General features: G+C 45.0%; 1 protein-coding gene and 1 long non-coding RNA gene across 2 annotated transcripts in view; one reads left to right on the top strand and one right to left on the bottom strand.

Annotated features, from left to right (window-relative positions):
* The window catches only part of LOC126983339 (uncharacterized), an 89,595-nt gene that overhangs the window by 33,514 nt on the left and 36,777 nt on the right, over window positions 1–19,304 (bottom strand). The window lies entirely within an intron of this gene.
* LOC126983336 (protein obstructor-E-like) lies at window positions 11,568–18,284 on the top strand. The gene is made up of 5 exons (XM_050836053.1): window positions 11,568–11,656; window positions 15,927–16,139; window positions 16,313–16,519; window positions 16,774–16,987; window positions 17,516–18,284. The coding sequence occupies exons 1-5, from the start codon at window positions 11,626–11,628 to the stop codon at window positions 17,574–17,576; spliced, it is 726 nt and encodes a 241-aa protein (XP_050692010.1). The 5' UTR covers window positions 11,568–11,625; the 3' UTR covers window positions 17,577–18,284.

The raw sequence follows: 19,304 nt of genomic DNA, 5'->3' as shown, positions 1-19,304 counted from the left end.
ACAAAAGCACGAACGGACGGAGAAAGGAGAAAGGGAGATAAACAAAGGAGGATAAAAGAGAAAAAATGTGAAAGTGAAAGTCAAACGAAGAGAGAGAGAGAGAGAGAGAGAGAGAGAGAGAGAGAGCAGATCACATTGTAATATAAAAACAGACAAACAAAAAGAATGAGATTTAATGAAGTTATGCTAGAGAGAGCCGGGAAAGAGGAAAAAAGTGGAAAGAGAAAGCCAGGAACACACACACACACACACACACACACACACACACACACACACACACACACACACACACACACACCTGGCATCCCAAACAGGTGTGAGGCGGCGGCGCGGTGGCCAATCAAGAGTCACGTGTTGGTCAGCCTCTCTGCATGCTCGGCTCTCACTGCGCGGCTCGGCGGGTAAACGGGTACTGAGACGCTTTGTTTATTAGTGTTTTTCCGGCACGGCAGACAAGTCAAAGATAAGGCAGAGTAAAAAGTCCGCAACACGCTGCACGGTAAATAAGAAAACGATGGACAACGAAAAACAGCTATCTAATTCACTAATGCTACTTGAAGATCGATATAAATTTAAATACATTATAAATCACTAGGAATAAAAAAATCATGATGTTAATTAAAGATTATTAAAACAATTGTTGATTTGCTTTTAATTTTTAGACTAATACAAACGATATATATTTTTTTTTTAGTAATATCTGATGCATGGTCGGTTTGTGAAGCCAATATCAAGTTGTCTGTTGTCATTTGCTACGTTATTTTGCAGGTAAATTGATTTTCAGAGCAATTACTTCAAAAGAAAAATATAGAAATGTGGATTACTTGCCCAAACTATTCCTTTTATAAATTTACTTTTCATCTACTCCTTTTGAATGCGAATCTACAATGTGGCTCAAAAACAATAATGAATAATAACAATGAATGATAATAAAATCGTCTTGTAGCTGTGGTGTTACACTCTCCCGCTGCAGCCAACACGAGGCCCAACCCCAATTTTTGGTGAGATTTTTTTTGCTCCGTTTTCTGTCTAGGCTCTTATGCAACCCCGCCTCTCCCTTCCCTTCACAGCCCTGACTTCTCATTTCTCTAACCTTCTATCCTGAGCCTCCTCCCTCCTCGGCCTTCTCTACACTACCGTCATGCCTTTGGTCTTCTTCTTCGTCAGTCGCTTCCTTCCTTCCTTACTCTTCATTGTGTAATCTTTCTTCTCTGCCCAGTCTTGTTCCTCCCTTCCCCTCACAGCCCTGTCTTCTCATTTCTCTAACCTTCTATCCTGAGCCTCCTCCCTCCTCGGCCTTCTCTACACTACCGTCATGCCTTTGGTCTTCTTCTTCGTCAGTCGCTTCCTTCCTTACTCTTCATTGTGTAATCTTTCTTCTCTGCCCAGTCTTGTCAGCCTACTTAGTCCAACTTGTCTCCCTAACCTTCTATCCTGAGCCTCCTCCCTCCTCGGCCTTCTCTACACTACCGTCATGCCTTTGGTCTTCTTCTTCGTCAGTCGCTTCCTTCCTTACTCTTCATTGTGTAATCTTTCTTCTCTGCCCAGTCTTGTCAGCCTACTTAGTCCAACTTGTCTCCCTAACCTATCCTGAGCCTCCTCCCTCCTCAGCCTTCTCTACACTACCGTCATGCCTTTGGTCTTCTTCTTCGTCAGTCCTTCCTTCCTTACTCTTCATTGTGTAATCTTTCTTCTCTGCCCAGTCTTGTTCCTCCTTCCCTCACAGCCCCGTCTTATAATTTCTCTAACCTTCTATCCTGAGCCTCCTCCCTCCTCGGCCTTCTCTACACTACCGTCATGCCTTTGGTCTTCTTCTTCGTCAGTCGCTTCCTTCCTTCCTTACTCTTCATTGTGTAATCTTTCTTCTCTGCCCAGTCTTGTTCCTCCCTTCCCTTCACAGCCCTGTCTCCTCATTTCTCTAACCTTCTATCCTGAGCCTCCTCCCTTCTCGGCCTTCTCTACACTACCGTCATGCCTTTGGTCTTCTTCTTCGTCAGTCGCTTCCTTCCTTACTCTTCATTGTGTAATCTTTCTTCTCTGCCCAGTCTTGTTCCTCCCTTCCCCTCACAGCCCCGTCTCCTCATTTCTCTAACCTTCTATCCTGAGCCTCCTCCCTCCTCGGCCTTCTCTACACTACCGTCATGCCTTTGGTCTTCTTCGTCAGTCGCTTCCTTCCTTACTCTTCATTGTGTAATCTTTCTTCTCTGCCCAGTCTTGTCAGCCTACTTAGTCCAACTTGTCTCCCTATCCTGCTATCCTGAGCCTCCCTTCTCGACCCCTTCTGCACTACCTTCATAACTTAAGCCTTCTTTGTTAGTGAATTCCTTCCTTACTCTTCATTGTGTAAGTTTTCTTCTCTGCCCAGTCTTGTCAGCCTACTTAGTCCAACTCGTCTCCCTAACCTGCTATCCTGAGCCTCCCTTCTCGACCCCTCCTGCACTACCTTCATAACTTAAGTCTTCTTTGTTAGTGAATTCCTTCCGGACTCTTCATTGTGTAATCTTTCTTCTCTGCCCAGTTTCGTCAGCCTACTTAGTCCAACTCGTCTCCTTAACCTGCTATCATGGGCCTTCCTTCTCGACCCCTTCTGCACTACCTTCATAACTTAAGCCTTCTTTGATCATTCCTTCCTTACTCTTCATTGTGTAATCTTTCCTCTCTTCTTTACAGTTCTTTTTTTTTTACATCAAAGGATGCGGCTCAAGGGCAACAGAGAGTAAAATTTAAAAAAAGCCCGCTAATTGCCGCTCCCACAAAAGTAAAAATTAGAGTTGACAAAAGAGAGGTCAGCCTATTTAGCCACACTCATCTATCTACCCTTCTATTCTAAGCTTCCTCCCTTCCCAGCACCTTCCAAACCCTTTATCTTCATATATACTTAATGCCCTTCTCCCCTCACTTACTTCCTTTCTTAATCTTCATAGTGCAATTTTTCCTCTCTTCTCTGCCCGGTATTTTCACTCTACGAGGCTTCACTCATCTCTAACATTCCTTCCTGGACTCCTAAATCCTCCCAAACCCTCAATCTTTCTACCTATAGCGCTTTCCATCAGTCTTTTCCTTCGTTAATACCTCTATCGCTCCTTTAACCCTTCCCTATATTACATTTCGGCTTTTTTCAACAAACTCATCTCTCTAACCTCCTATTCTGAGCCTCCTTCCTTCTCAGCCTTCTCTTTAGTGCTCCCCTTCTTCAGTCACTCCCTTGCTTCACTATGCTCATTGTGTAAAAGCTCATCTCTTCTCTACGCTGCTTTGTCATCCTACTCCCTCGGCCCTTTCTGAACCCTCAAACCCTGTATTTTCATGCCTCAAAACTCTTCTTCGTCGGTTACTCTCCCTCCCCTTTTTGTTCCTCCTTGCTTCATCCCTTCCTTGCAGTCTCCTCTTTTCTCTCTTTTTCTCTTCTTCCCTTCTTTGTATTTTTTTTTCGTTTCTCTTTTTCTCCTTTCTTTGCATCTCTTTTTTTTCTCGTTTTTCCTTTCTTCCTCCTTTCTTTAGTCTCCTTCTTTCTCGTTCCTTTCCTCTTTCCTTCTTTCACTCTTCTTTTTCTTGTTCCTCTTTTCTTCCTCCTTTATATAGTCTCCTTTTATCTCGTTCCTTTCTTCTTTCCTTCTTTCACTCTCCATTTTCTCGTTCCTCTTTTCTTCCTCCGTTATTTAGTCTCCTTTTATCTCGTTCCTTTCTTCTTTCCTTCTTTCACTCTAATTTTTCTTGTTCATCTTTTCTTCCTCCTCTATTTAGTCTCCTTTTTTTCTCGTTCCTTTCTTCTTTCCTTCTTTCACTTTTCTTTTTCTTGTTCCTCTTTTCTTCCTCTCCTTTTTTACGCTCTCCTTTTTCTCTTTTTTTTTCTCTTCTTCTCTTTGAACTCTTCTTTTTCTCTTTTTTTTTTTTTTGTCCCTATTCTTACTCTGCATGACTACCTCTTCTTTCCTCTCGATCCAAGCACCTCACCTTCGCCCTTACTCCCTCATCACTCATTTTCCTCCTCCTCCTCCTCCTCCTCCTCCCTGACGTCATCTCTCGTTCTGGGCCAACCAGGAAACACTATGAGGGCTTGATACTCACGACTTGCTCCGTTCAGTTGAGTCAGTCTCTCTCTCTCTCTCTCTCTCTCTCTCTCTCTCTCTCTCTCTCTCTCTCTCTCTCTCTCTCTCTCTCTCTCTCTCTCTCTCTCTCTCTCTCTCTCTCTCTCTCTCTCTCTCTCTCCTTGCCTCGCCCTCCACCCTAATTCTCAAGGACGACTTCCCTTTAAAATCCTTCCCTAATTACGATCTCTCTCTCTCTCTCTCTCTCTCTCTCTCTCTCTCTCTCTCTCTCTCTCTCTCTCTCTCTCTCTCTCTCTCTCTCTCTCTCTCTCTCTCTCCTTGCCTCGCTCTCCACCCTAATTCTCAAGGACGACTTCCCTTTAAAATCCTTCCCTAATTACGCTCTCTCTCTCTCTCTCTCTCTCTCTCTCTCTCTCTCTCTCTCTCTCTCTCTCTCTCTCTCTCTCTCTCTCTCTCTCTCCTTTAGTCTCCAAGGGAATCCTGCACTCCAGTCTCCAAGGTCCATCTTCTCACACGCGTCGGGGCTCACACACCCACATTTGGTAATGCTTTGGTAGAGGTCGAGGGTGTTTCCATGGGTAGTTTTATGGCTCTAGCGGTAGTCTGGCAAGGCCCCTGCACCATGAACGTGAACAAACACTCGTGAGAACCTGACTAATGTCCTTTGTGGGCTTTCGAAATATATGATGTGATAGCCTGAGAATGCAGTCTTAAACGTATCGAGCTCCTATTACGAGTATGTCCCAAGACCACAGAGAAGATTAGCCGGGTTTTGATGCGTGATTTTCCCTTTCATGGTGCAGAAGCGGTGTAAAACTACAACTAGAATCACAATACAGTTCATGAAAAGCCCAACAACTTCTACGAGAGCCGTTTCAAATAGGCGAACTGAGGCTTAAGAATACGGGGCTTAAGAATTCTAACTAACCAACACTTATCCAGTCATTTGCAGGCCTAATGTGCATAGCCTTAAACATACCGAGGTCCCATTACGAGTATCTCCCAAGACCACAGAGAAGATTAACCGGGTTTTGATGCGTGATTTTCCCTTTCATGGTGCAGAAACGGTGTAAGTCTATCACTAGAATCACAATACAGTTCATGAAAAGCCCATCAACTTCTACGAGAGCCGTTTCAAATAGGCGAACTGAGGCTTAAGAATACGGGGCTTAAGAATTCTAACTAACCAACACTTATCCAGTCATTTGCAGGCCTAATGTGCATAGACTTCAACATACCGGGGTCCCATTACGAGTATCTCCCATGACCACAGAGAAGATTAACCGGGTTTTGATGTATAATTTTCCCTTTCATTATGCAGAAGCGGTGTAAGTCTATCACTAGAATTACACAACAGTTCATGAAAAGCCCAACAACTTCTACGAGAGGCGTTTCAAATAGGCGAACTGAGGCTTAAGAATACTAACTAACCAACACTTATCCAGTCATTTGCAGGCCCAATGTGCATAGCCTTAAACATACCGAGGTCCCATTACGAGTATCTCCCATGACCACACAGAAGATTATCAGCGTTTTGATGTACAATTTTCCCTTTCATGATGCAGAAACGGTGTAAGTCTATCACTAGAATCACAAAACTGTCCATGAAAAGCCCAACAACTTCGAGAGGCGTTGCAAATAGGCGAACTGAGGCTTAAGAATACGGGGCTTGGGCCAGTTTCACAGTTCCCCATGACGGGTTAGTAAGCTCCCAAACCAATACCAGAGCCTTCGAAATTTCCTTGTATAGTGTCTGGTGTTTATATTCAAGTTCACAAATTTGATGAAACTATACGGGAAAAGTCTTGTGTATTTAGTGTGGCATCGAAGACCTCCCCATTTTGGATTGTATGGGATTTTAAAGTTTAGTTCGGGCTGTTACGAAGACACTGTGTTGGACTGTCAAACCGGCTCTTAAGAATTCTCCCTAACCAACCCTTATCCAGTCACTTGCACCCTTCCTACCCCGTTACCTGCACCCAGTATGCACCAAACCCTAACACAACACACCGTCTACTTAGAATTGATATTACCTCACTAAACAAACACTATTAACGTCCCTCTCTTCATCCTCACTGCCTTTCCTCCGCGATTGTCAACTGTCTTCTTTTTTACCCTCATTCCAATCCACTCCAAGGACGTCTAACCCAGCGTGGCCCCTCCTTCATCTCTTCATCTATTCACTCTCACACCAGCAGCTCCTCCGCCACTACCTTTCTTTCCTCCCCAGTTACCTACCCTACCTACCTCCTTCCCGTATCCATTCCTTCATCCCTCCCTTCCTACCTCCCTTCTTAGCCCATCCTCCCTCCCACTTGTCCCCCTCACAGCTCTCCAAGTACCTTATTTACATTATATATTTTTTTTGTTGATAGCTAATATGTAGAAGAGAGAGAGAGAGAGAGAGAGAGAGAGAGAGAGGAGAGAAACAAAAATACATAATCTCACCTCTGTCACAACCTTGAGATGTTTCCTGGTAAGGAGTGAGAGAGGGGAGGGAGAGAGAAGAAAGAGGAGGAGACGAGAAGGAAGAGGAGGAGGAGGAGGAGGAGGAATGAGATGAGAAGGTCGGAAAAAGGAAGAGGAGAAGTATGTGAACATTCACATACAAAAAAAATAGTAAGACTCTCAGAGAGAGAGAGAGAGAGAGAGAGAGAGAGAGAGAGAGAGAGAGAGAGAGAGAGAGAGAGAGAGAGAGAGAGAGAGAGAGAGAGAGAGAGCATCGTGGGGCGGGTCCCTCCTGCACCGAGAGGCGGCCAGCGGCAAGGACTGACCTTTAAGGCATGAACACTGTTACTACTGGCACCGTTATCCCGCCCCGGCGAGAGAGAGAGAGAGAATAAATAAATAAATAAGTAAATAAATAAAAATAAATGAATAGATAAAGAAAAAAAAACAGAGGAGGAAACTAAGAAAAAAGAAAGAAAGAAAGAGAGAGAGAGAGAGAGAGAATAAATAAATAAGTAAATAAATAAAAATAAATGAATACATAGATAAAGAAAAAAACAGGAGGAAACTAAGAAAAAAGAAAGAGAGAGAGAGAGAGAATAAATAAATAAATAAGTAAATAAATAAAAATAAATGAATACATAGATAAAGAAAAAAACAGAGGAGGAAAAAGAAAGAAAGAGAGAGAGAGAACCATGGTCGTCTCCGTAGTAATTAAATGAGGTCAGTTAACACGTAATGAATAGTAGTATTGGTGGTAGTAGTAGTAGTAGTAGTAGTAGTAGTAGTAACAGGAGGAGGAGGAGGAGGCGGAGGAGCAAAAGGAAAAGCACTCTTACTTTCGTTTACATCGCTCACCCACCTAACCTCTCTCTCTCTCTCTCTCTCTCTCTCTCTCTCTCTCTCTCTCTGGTATATAAATCCAAGAATGAAATGTAGAATTCAATTTATGCAAGTTCAAATCTTTTTTTTTTTTTTTTTTTTGGGGGGGGGGGTCAACGTGATCTACAAATTCCTAGAACGTGAAGTAAAAAGGTTTTATTTCTGAAGCATTTTATGTTAAGAAAGACAGATGGATTGAACAGCGTAAAAAATTCCTCCTATTCATGTTGGACTTTTCTCTGCATAATAATAATATCGAAATGTATTTACGCCAAGAAACAATGGAGCCAACTCTCTCTCTCTCTCTCTCTCTCTCTCTCTCTCTCTCTCTCTCTCTCTCTCTCTCTCTCTCTCTCTCTCTCTCTCTCTCTCTCTCTTCCGGATAAAACCACCACGTGACATACGCCCAACACGACTGACTGAGCAGCGACTTTATTTTTAAGCAGAAAATAATGGACAAACGCCAAACCTCTTACGCAACGGCGGTTCGAGCCAGGAGAAAAATATCGAAAGTTAAGTTGTAGTCGAAAATATGACTAAGTATCGGCCGTGATAATGTCAGTGTTATGGTGTAGTGCGGTTGGACAGTAGGCATGGGTAGTAGATGCAGTCACTGGGTAAGATAAGAGGCGGTGGCCGGGTAGTCAGCGTGCGGGCCAAGGCTCAAGTTCCACCGAAAAACGCTGATTTTTCAAAACATCGCCAAGTGTCAAGATTACTCACATGCTGCCCAGATCTTCAACGCAGCCTAACTTCAGCGACTTCGGTCAAGATTAGCACCGGGGGGCAGCATGCGCCAATCGAGTCATATAGCACGGCAGCCACTATAAATAAAATTCGTTTGCGCCACTAACGGACAGGGGTCGTCGAAGAGATCCCTGAAGAAAGTCTACCGGCGCTACTTTTTGGTGGTAGTGGTAGTAGTAGTAGTAGTAGTAGTAATTCAAAAGATACGGAAGTGAAAAATAAGAGAAAAGAAAAATTAAACATATCAGAGAAAAAAAAAATTGAATAGGAAATGATGGTAACAACAACAACAACAACAACAACAACAACAACACAAAAACAAAACAAGGCAGCGTGGCGTGAGGCGGCGAGGGGCCAGGAGTGACTTAACCCCACACCTCAGAACCTGCCGCCCACCCTCGGTTAAAGCCCTCCCGTACCAATTTCACAACATCGCCCCCCCCCCTCTCTCTCACTCTTTCTCTCTCTTTTTCTCTTCCCTCTTCTCTCTTCATCTATCTGTCTATCTAGCCCTATCCCCAAATCTGTTAATCTTTCATACAATTTCATTCTAGCTCTTAAGTTTTGAAGAAGATTGATAGTAAGATGGATGACTGATAAGCAGATATATAAATACAGATAAATATATAGATAAAGGGTTAATTAAGAAGGCACACGAACACATAGATAAAGTTACCATAACTCAGGCGTGACAATGAAACCTTGGAAGGATTTCGTGCCCTCAAATGAGCTACGAGCAGGAAAACAACGCACAGTAAATATCGGTGTTAGTTTGCACGGACGTGACACAAAATATCGCCACTAAATGTAAACAATTTAATTAAGAACTCATGATACTTGGAATCAGAACCATTAAAGTCTATACCAACATTCTTTTCTTCCTCAACTACTTTCTCTTTTTCGTATTTGCTTTTTCCTTAGCCTTTATTTCTCCATCTCCGACAGCCAGGCCTTCATATCCCTACGATACCTATACAGACCGTCCTTCTCAACACTCATTCATTCCCCAGCACCCAGACATAAGCTAACCTGAAGCACCCATTCCTCTTAGCCTCTGACACACACACCGATCTACAGCCTGTCTCGCCACTCCCTCCATCAATCAAACCGTTGTTATCATGTCTCTAAGCTGAAGAGAGAACAAATCCTTTACTTCTATAGCATAAACACCCACAGTCATCTTAGCTTGCCGTACCGGACACCCTGACACACACACACACAGCCACAGTCCCTCTCGCCACCTTAAAACTACGTCAAACATATCGTTCTTATCTCAGTAGCAGTCAGAAAAAACTTACTCCTAAAATATGAACATTAACGGTCACCTTAGCTAACCATACCAGCAACCCTATAACACTACTCCCCCCCGTACCCATCTCTGTACCACCATCTCTGTATCACAAACTGTTTTATCAACTCTCCCAACAGACAGGACGAATTTTCTACTAGTCCTTACTCCAAAAACATGACCCCAACAGCTAGCTAACTTATCAGGCCTTATACTAGCAACTCTGACACACAGCTCCCTCATGCTAACCGTCCCTTCATCACAAACCATTTTATCCACTCCTAGCTAACTTATCAGGCCTTATACTTGCAGCCCTGACACAGCTCAGCTCCGTACCCACCTCCTCTGGTACCCTCTAATCCTTCATCCCTTCATCACTTTTTTATCCTCTCAGAAGACAGAACAGATTGTCAACTATAGTCCTAGTAAAAACATGACCCCAACAGCTAGCTAACTTATCAGGCCTTATACTAGCAACCCTGACACACAGCTCCCTCATGCTAACCGTCCCTTCATCACAAACCATTTTATCCACTCTTCCACAAGCAGACAACGAATTATCTACTAGTCCTTACTCCTAAAACATGACCCCAACAGCTAGCTAACTTATCAGGCCTTATACTTGCAGCCCTGACACACAGCTCCCTCACGTACCCACCTCTGTACCTCTGCTAACCTTCCCTTCATCACAAACTGTTCTTATCCTATCTCCCGGAAAGAGACAACAAATTATCACCTAGTATTATGAGCACCTATAGTCATCCTTACTCAGTGCACTTCCCCCCTTGACACACACACACACACACACACACACAGCCACACACCACCTGCTCACTCTCGCCCCAGCAACCATCCAGCCAGCCACTCCCACCACAACCACACTCACCAGCACCACCCAAAAAAACAACAACCTTCACCACATAGAAGCATCGCAAGGTCACGTTAGATTTATTTATCGAGCGTCAACCACTGTCTTATAAAAAGGTACGCTGCTCAAGTCGCCGCCATGACCACCACTGTTACCAATGCCTCGACGACCCCTGCCACAACCACCACCACCACCATAATGACCCAACAGGAAACTGGGTCACAGAGGTCAGCGCTTCTTGCTCCCATCACAATCTGAATGTCAGCCCCGAGAGAGGTTTAGTAAATAGAAAGATAAAAGTTTACGTAACAGATAGATAGAAGGAGAGATCGATAGATAAAGTGGTTTAGTTGATAGAAAGGGAAATGAGGCAGAGTAAGAAATAGATAAACAGAGAGAGAGAGAGAGAGAGTGAAATGGGTTTACTTTATTAAATCGTGAGCAGTTACTTCCTTCCTTCTCTCCCTCTCTCTCTCCCTCTCTCCCTCCGTCACCCCTTCCCTCCCCCCTCTCTTCCTCCTTTATGCCCCGGGCCGCGGCAGGTCGTGAGGGAGATACTAAAGGGAGGGAAGTGAAGGGAGAAGAAGGGGAGAGACGGAGGGAAGAGGAAGAGGAGGAAGAAAGATGATGAATGTAAGGAATGGGAAAAGAAGGAGGAAGAATGAGATGAATTTAGACGTGAGAGAAAATAGATAGATAGAAAGACAGATGGATAGATAGATATATAGATAGAGATAGATATAGATAGATAGATAAATAAATAAATAAATAGAGCGAACCACCTACGCAACGCACGCACATACGCAAACAATTACACACACACACACACACACACACACACACACACACACACACACACACACACACACACTTCCCATTGATCCCCACTGCACGCACGCACGCTTCCGACACAATTACATCCGTGTTGTGGTTTACACACACACACACACACACACACACACACACACACACACACACACACACACACACACACACACAAGCATCCACCCAATGACCAGATTCCTAAGCTTGTCTGTTAATATGAAGGAGGCGGAGGAGGAGGAGGAGGAGGAGTAGGAGGACGAGGAGGAGGAGGAGGAGCCAGGACCATGAATAGGGGCAAACTAGCACGAACAAGAAGGAGGAGGAGGAGGAGGAGGAGGGGGGCGAGCAGGAGAGGGAGGAGCAAGATCTGTGAGGGGTAGGAGGAGGTGGAGGGGAGGGGGTGGAGGGGTGGAGCGGGTTGGGGGGGAGAGTGGGAGGGGGAGCCACGGGAAAGTGAGAGAATAAATAGGAGGGGGAGACACCGTGATCCGCAGTCTCCACTCTCCTCCACCACAACCATGACCAGACTTGTGCTCCTCCTCTTCATCGGTGAGTGTGCCCTGTCCTCCTCCTACTGCTCCTCCTCCACCTCATCTCCCTTCGTCAGTGTGTAGAAGTTCTGTCATCATCTTCGTCTGTAACTGTCCTGCAGAGAGAGAGTGCTCCGCCTCCTCTTCCTTCTTCTACTGTAGCTAATCTCCCTTCGTCGGTGTGTAGAAGGACTGCCATCATCTTCGTCTGCAACTGTCCCCCTTCGATTGTTCTAATTTTCATGAGTGCTCCTCCTCCTCCTCCTTCTTCTTCTACTGTAGCTAATCTCCCTTCGTCAGTGTGTAGAAGTACTCTCATCTTCGTCTGCAACTGGCCTATTCTCTTTCTCCTCTTCCTCCTTCTGTAGTTAATCTCCCTTCGTCAGAAAAATTTAATCCCATTTTCGTCGTAACTGTCAAAGCAATATTTCAATACATCTTTTTCTTCTGCTCCTATTCCTCCTCCTCCTCCTCCTGCAGCTAATCTTCCATCATCCGAGTATAGAACTTTTGTCATCATCATTATTTTTCCTTTGGTATTGTCCTCCTCCAAACCCTCTCCTCCTTTTCTTACAACTAAGCGCGGTGCTCTTCAACTTCCTTGCATCAAAGTATTCTTCCTCCTCTCTCTCGCGTCCCTTTCTCGCTATGCCGGTTTATGAGGATCTGAATGTCGCGTGTTGGCCGCTCTTTCGTCGGTCAGTGAAAGGGAAATAGCGGCAGCGGTGGCGGTGGCGGTGAAGAATGTGAAGCCAGCGGTGTGTGTGTGTGAAGGGAACAGTAACGGGAGTGAAGGATGACGCGATGAATTAGCAATGAAGACATGAGTGCGATTTTGCTGTTTTTCGTTCACTTGATATCATTCACTGTCGATCGCTCTCTATCTAACTATCCATCTGACTTATCACATAAATCGAGGTTATTATAAGTAGATTAGCTTATTCCTCTGTGTATCCCGGTCTAATTTCCCTTGTAATATTCTAAAGCAGTATCGTGATTTCGTTGTTCAGTATTGCACCAAAGAAGTAGATTATCCTGCGATGTAAGTAAAATAATTTGAAATGTTCCACTTTTTTTCCGGTCTAATTTCCTATGCGATATTCTAAAGCAATATCGTAATTTCGTCGTTCAATATTTCATTAAAGAAGTAAATTGTCTTGAGATTTTCCTCTTTCACGTGTATCTAATTTTCTATTCATTGTTCTAAGGTATTTCTGAATAGGTCGTTCGGGTTTCGTGATATCGGGCAGCAATTTCGTGGTTCAGGATTGCATGAAAGTAAATTGTGTGGGGGTATTACTATTCCACGAAGATCTCATTTTCCTGCGCATTGTTCTAAAGCATTTCTGATTAAGCCGTTCAGTCAGCGGGGCGTGAAGTCATTCCTTTGTTACGACCGGTATTGGAATCGAGTCCAGTCTAGCAGTATATTTTCTGTCGGTAATGCTACTAAGCCCCCTTGCGTGTGTGTGTGTGTGAGTGATTTATGAGATCGGGTTTCGTCTCCTTTCTCTCTCATCTCAGTTGGACACGTATTTATCTCTTTTCTATCGTTATTCCTATCACTAATACTCTTCCTCTTATCTTCCTGTTCCTCCTCTTCTTTGTTTTCTATTCCTCTTGATTCTTCTCCTCATCCTACTACCATTCCTTTTACTATTACTATATCTTCTTGATCTTCTTCTTCCTCCTCTTCTACTTCTACTGCCGTCGCCACCGTGCGATAGTTATGTCAGAGATGCGGAAAAAGGAGAGAGAGAAAACACACACACACACACACACACACACACACACACACACACACACACACACACACATGCGATCACTTTCATCTGCTTAACGAGCGGCCCCAGGTAGTACATTGACCTCACCAGCTCTCCCTCCAGCTGGCTACTTTCATGCTCCTTCTCTTTGCTCCTCCCCGCTATGCTATCTTGCAGTTGCCTATCTTTTTTGTTAGGTTAGGTTAGGTTAGGTTAGGTTGGGTTGGGTACTGTCTCAATCCTCTTTAAATGATGCTCTTGTTTCTGTTTTGCTTTTTGTTGATTTTCTTCTGATTTCTGGTTCACTTTCCCTTTCTGTATCTAATTCTTACTGTTTCTTTATTTATCTCTCTCTCTCTCTCTCTCTCTCTCTCTCTCTCTCTCTCTCTCTCTCTCTCTCTCTCTTATTTGGTTTTATTATACTTATCTTTGTTAAGTTTGGTTTGTCTCACCTTTTCAAATGCTCTTTTTTTCTTCATTTTCATTCTGGTTCACTTTCCCTTTCTCTCTCTCTCTCTCTCTCTCTCTCTCTCTCTCTCTCTCTCTCTCTCTCTCTCTCTCTCTCTTGATTGGTTTTATATATTTATCTCTTTGTTAAGTTTGGTTTGTCTTTCACCTTTTCAAATGCTCTTTTTTTCTTCATTTTCATTCTGGTTCACTTTCTCTCTCTCTCTCTCTCTCTCTCTCTCTCTCTCTCTCTCTCTCTCTCTCTCTCTCTCTCTCTCTCTCTCTCTCTCTCTCTCTTGGTTGGTTTTATATATTTATCTCTGTTATGTTTGGTTTGTCTCCCACCTTTTCAAATTCTCTTTTTTTCTTCATTTTCATTCTTTCACTTTCCCTTTCTTAGTCCACTTTTACTCTCCCTTTCTGTATCTCTCTCATGCTAGATTTAATTAAGCTTTCTCTTTCTCTCACTTATCTCACCATATATTTGCTTTCTTAGATTTATTGGTCTTATTTTTCTCTTCCAATAATATTCTTTATCTTCATGTCTTAATTCTGTTCTTTCTCTATTCAATATCATTTGTACTTTTATCATATTCTCCTCCTCCTCCCTCTCTTCCTTCTCCCCCTCCTCCTCCTCCTCCTCCTCCTCGTTTTACTTTCCCTTTCTCCACGTCTTATAAACCCTTTCTCATTTCCAATTTTATTCTACTTTCTCCCTCCTCCTCCTCCTCCTCCTCTTCTTCATCAATAGCTCACCCTCGTCTTCCACAATTTCGCTTTCAACTCCCATCACGTTTACCGGTTACGCCCTCACCGCCCTTCTTCCTCCGACAACTCCCCCTCCTTTCCCTCCGCCACCCTCTCTCTCTCTCTCTCTCTCTCTCTCTCTCTCTCTCTCTCTCTCTCTCTCTCTCTCTCTCTCTCTCTCTCTCTCCCTCCCCTCTCTCTCCCTCTCGGTCCCTCCCGTAGTCAAGGCCACTCGTCGGCGGATCCCGTTACGACAAAGAAAACGAACCTGGCGAGTGAAAGTGCGGCGGGGTGACTTGTCAAAGCGGGTTGCGCCACACACACACAGTCTCGCGCGCGCCCACACACACACACACACACACACACACACATATATATGACGGCACACAAATTATTCAACTTAGAGACAGTATCGTTATTATTAGTACCATTATCATTATTATCAAGCAAGTGGTGTAAGATATAGTTTAAGAATTTTAACTCCAAAAACATGAACAAAGCAGTTATTACCCACATATGTTAAAATATATACGTAGCCGGTCCGCGAAATTCAAAAACTCTGCGGTATTTACTTTTCTCGTTTCACTTCTCGTTCCCCTCTTCCTCCCCCTAAGGCTATATACACCCCTTCACCGTCAAGACTTTCCCCACCCACACCAGTAACTTTCATATATTAACGTTAGATGACAGAGTTTGCCTATTTGACTCCAATGCTAATTTGTCTTTTTTGATTAACTTACTGTCGAGACGAAGGGATAAGAAACAATGCTTCAAAATGATCCTACAATCTCACAAACTACGTCATTATTTACCGTTTCCCATATCATTAACGCAACAAAGCCTTGACATCCCACTGCTTGCCACTAATTCAACGGTGCTCTCAAGGCTATAGCTATCTTCGGCAATGATCTCACTTCCTCCACCCGCCACACACACGCCCTTGGAACTTCACCCACCACTCCTCTGTCTGCCTCGTAACCCATCCCCGGCCATTACCATACCTGACATACCCCATCGCCAGCATACTTCCTTCACTCACTCCCCACCTCCTACATCTGCTCCTTATGATTCACCCACTGCCATCATTCACACTTTCACTCATCGTCACCACTTTTTTCATTACTCATTATCCACCACGTAAGGAAGGCAAAGGAAGGAGAGTAAGGGAAAAAGTAGGAGAGACATGACACTAGAAGGGATGGCAAAGAAAAGCAAGGGAAGGTGAAACAGAAGGAGACAAAGGATGGTACAGACGCCCTTCACGACCCGTCCATCATCGCCACCAACCCTCCAACACCTCCCTCCTCACGAGACACTTTTCTCCCCCTACAGGCGCGGCAGCCGCCCAGTCGAACTTCCAGTGCCCCCCCGACGATGGCTACTACGCCGACAACCAGCAGTGCGATAAGTACTATGATTGCTACCGCGGCACCATGACCGAGAAGCTCTGCCCTGACGGCCTTGTCTTCGACCACACCCTGTCCCCGGCCGTCGAGCAGTGCAACTACCCCTTCATCGTCGAGTGCCCCGAGGGATCTTCCTTCCGTAAGTATGATGATGATGATAATGATGATCTTCTTCGCTCCCCCCCCCCCCCCTCCATTGACCCCAGCTTGAGTCAGTCCTCCCCCGTTACAGCATATTTGACGCACCTCTTCACAATTCCTCCACTAATGGGTCGCTCGTTTCCTCATTTTCCTCCTCCTCCTCCCCCTCAGAGACTCCCAAGCCCTCCGGCATTGAGTGCCCCCGCATGAACGGCTACTTCGAGCACGAGGACCCCAGCAACTGCGGCGAGTACTACGAGTGCACTGGCGGCATCCCCGTCCTCCGCACCTGCGCTGACGGCCTCGTGTTCGACGAGCTCACCGGCACCTGCCAGTGGGCCCACGCTGGCTTCCGCCAGGGCTGCGTTAAGAAGCAGGGTGAGTCAACGTTCGTTAGCCCCAGTATCGGTGGCCCAAAGATTCCACTACGTATAACGGATTTGCAAAGCAGGAATTGACAAAACTAACGGACTCTTATTATGAAGAGTTCGTCCCGCGCGTCTTAAAACACTAACCATCATGTGCAGCCGCCTGCTCCTGCCTGCCTTGGCCAGGCTGAAACATGCTCGCTGAACATACCACGACCTGTGTGCTGAAGACCCCTCCTCTAACACCCTGTCCTTGCCCCACAGAGGTTCTCCCCGACGGCTTCTCCTGCCCCAACGACACCCAGATCCACACCAACGGCCAGCAGCTGGACCACTCCCGTTACCTGAAGCCCAACGACTGCAGGTTCTTCTACGTGTGCGTTGACGGCAAGCACCCGAGGGAGGTGGGCTGCCCCGTGGGCCAGGTCTTCAATGACCTCACTCTCCTCTGCGACGCTCCCGAGAACGTGGCCGGATGGTAAGTTATCGCCCCTTCGCTTCATCATCGCCATCACCATCATTCTCCATCTCACCCTTCTGCTCTTGTCACTCCTCTGACACGTTCGATTTTTATCTCCTCCTCCTAAGTGCTCATCTCTGTTTCTCCTCCTTCTCCTCCGCCTCCTGCTCCTCCTCCTCCTTCTCCTCATTATCATCAACAATGTTTTGCAATATTCGAGTCATCGCCGTTGTGAAATATTCATCCCATTACCGTCCAGCTTCCTAATGAAAGAGTTAAATAATACCTTCATTTTTAGTACTTGCTGCCGATAAACTTTAGAACAATCTCTCATCCTTTGCATTCCTTCCTTCCAACGACTTTAACTTTTTCAAGGGTCAAGTAACCAAACACCCCTCAAACCTACTGCTATTTGTCCCTCGGCCGGTGGCGGTGCGGCACAGCCGTGCTCAGTCACTGTGTTTTGCCCTTGCCCCGCCCGCTGTGCTGCTAAGGAGTGTCCCTCTCCACCGTGGCTCTAACTAACCTCTCTTCCTCCCCCTGCAGCGAAAACTACTACCCTGCCGACGTGATCAACGCCGTCAGGCCCGCCGCCCAGCAGCAGTAAGGCCCCGCACCCGTCCGCTGACACCTTCGTCGGATCCAGACTTGGAGGGAGATGTCAGCAAACACTTTCCTTCGCCCTCCTCACTATGACACGAACGTAACCACTTTAGGTTCAGACTCACGCGTCGAGCGAATAAAATAAAAGACATCCACCATGACACGCGACGTCAGTCACAACGACAAAAAAAATATCAGAAAATCCCCATAACAGTTCCCCGAGAGCGCACCGTCGCTGCAAAATGACAAAAAAATAATACTAAGCAGCTTTCTTAGTAGGATAAGATTTTATTTGTAATAAAAAAACAAATTTAAATTGCCAAAGGATCCGAGTCGTCCCACAAATCTAACAAGCCTGGTGAATCTAGTCCACACAGGATCACTGGAGCAGTTTCCAAGTCTTTGGACTCCAATGTATAGTATTTCACGCCTTTTTTTGTATATGTAAGTACCTCTCTGTGTTACCTTTCCTCTCAGCTCCTTAGAGGACGCCATTGTTTATATAGAAACCTGTACAGCTGTCCCATTTCCCACTCTCTTGCATTGGTCCTTCCTCCCTTGCTCTTTCTCCTTCCTTCCCTTCGCTCCTTATCCTTAGTTTGGGCACCCTTCCCTTCCTACAACTTACGTTTCTCTTTCCCCTCTTCCTATTGTTATTTATACCAGTTCCCAAACACCTGTTGCGTGTTCACAATAAAGCTATAAGATTCGTTGTACCGTGTTTTCCAATCCCTCGTGTACCTCTGCTCACAATACGCCTCACAACCTACACCGTTTAGAACCTTACACACCTGTTATTTCACTCTAGCCGTCATGAAACACCTGTCCACCTATATCACGTGTAAGTGTACGTGTCATTTCTCAGCCAGTATTTTTGACAACCACCTAGCATCGTGTTCCCTAACCTTTAAGTCCATCTGCAATTACCCCTCGTAAGTCCTAACGTCGGTGTCTCCTCCTCATCATCATCATCCTCACCCTCATCCATCCATCGATCATCCTAGCCACTTAGATGCCTTCACACACTTGATTATAGCCAGAATTCTTTGCAGTAACATATATTTCCTCACACTCCTCTCGACCACTTACAAACCATTCTATTTGCATTCCAGTTATGTGTACCATCCAGTAAACTATATATTTCAAGTAGGTCTGTTTTCAATTGCACATATTTGTTTATACGCCAAATCTACCACTCAAACAATGATTACACACACACACACACACACACACACACACACACACACACACACACACACACACATTTTCCAGTCCAAGTATGTGAATCTTCTACTAAAATGTAACCACTCCACTTTTAACAAACGCCTTCTCTCTACGTGCCTAAACTCTGTGAAGGATTACCAAACACACAGAAACACAAGTATTGCGCAGTTTCTCCAACCCAGTTATACCTGACCCTTTGATTCGTATGTTTACAAGCACTGGTTTTCTGTTTAACACATGTAAGCTTCAAGACACAAAGCAACACACAGAAACACCAATGTCCTCCTCCTATCCACTAAAGCCTACCCAATGTGTCCATACCTGATGCCTTCACCTTGATCCTTTGATTCGCATGTTTACAAGCACTGGTTTTCTGTTTAACACATGTAAGCTTCAAGACACAAAGCAACACACAAACATCACTGTCCTCCTCCTATCCACTAAAGCCTACCCAGTGTGCCCATACTTAATACCTTCACCCGAAAACAGATATTCAAGCTTCACTTAA

The sequence above is a fragment of the Eriocheir sinensis genome, chromosome 53, assembly GCF_024679095.1.
Source record: "Eriocheir sinensis breed Jianghai 21 chromosome 53, ASM2467909v1, whole genome shotgun sequence".
NCBI lineage: Eukaryota > Metazoa > Arthropoda > Malacostraca > Decapoda > Varunidae > Eriocheir > Eriocheir sinensis.
Note: the sequence above shows the minus strand (reverse complement) of the source record. Positions and strands in the feature narration are given on the sequence as shown.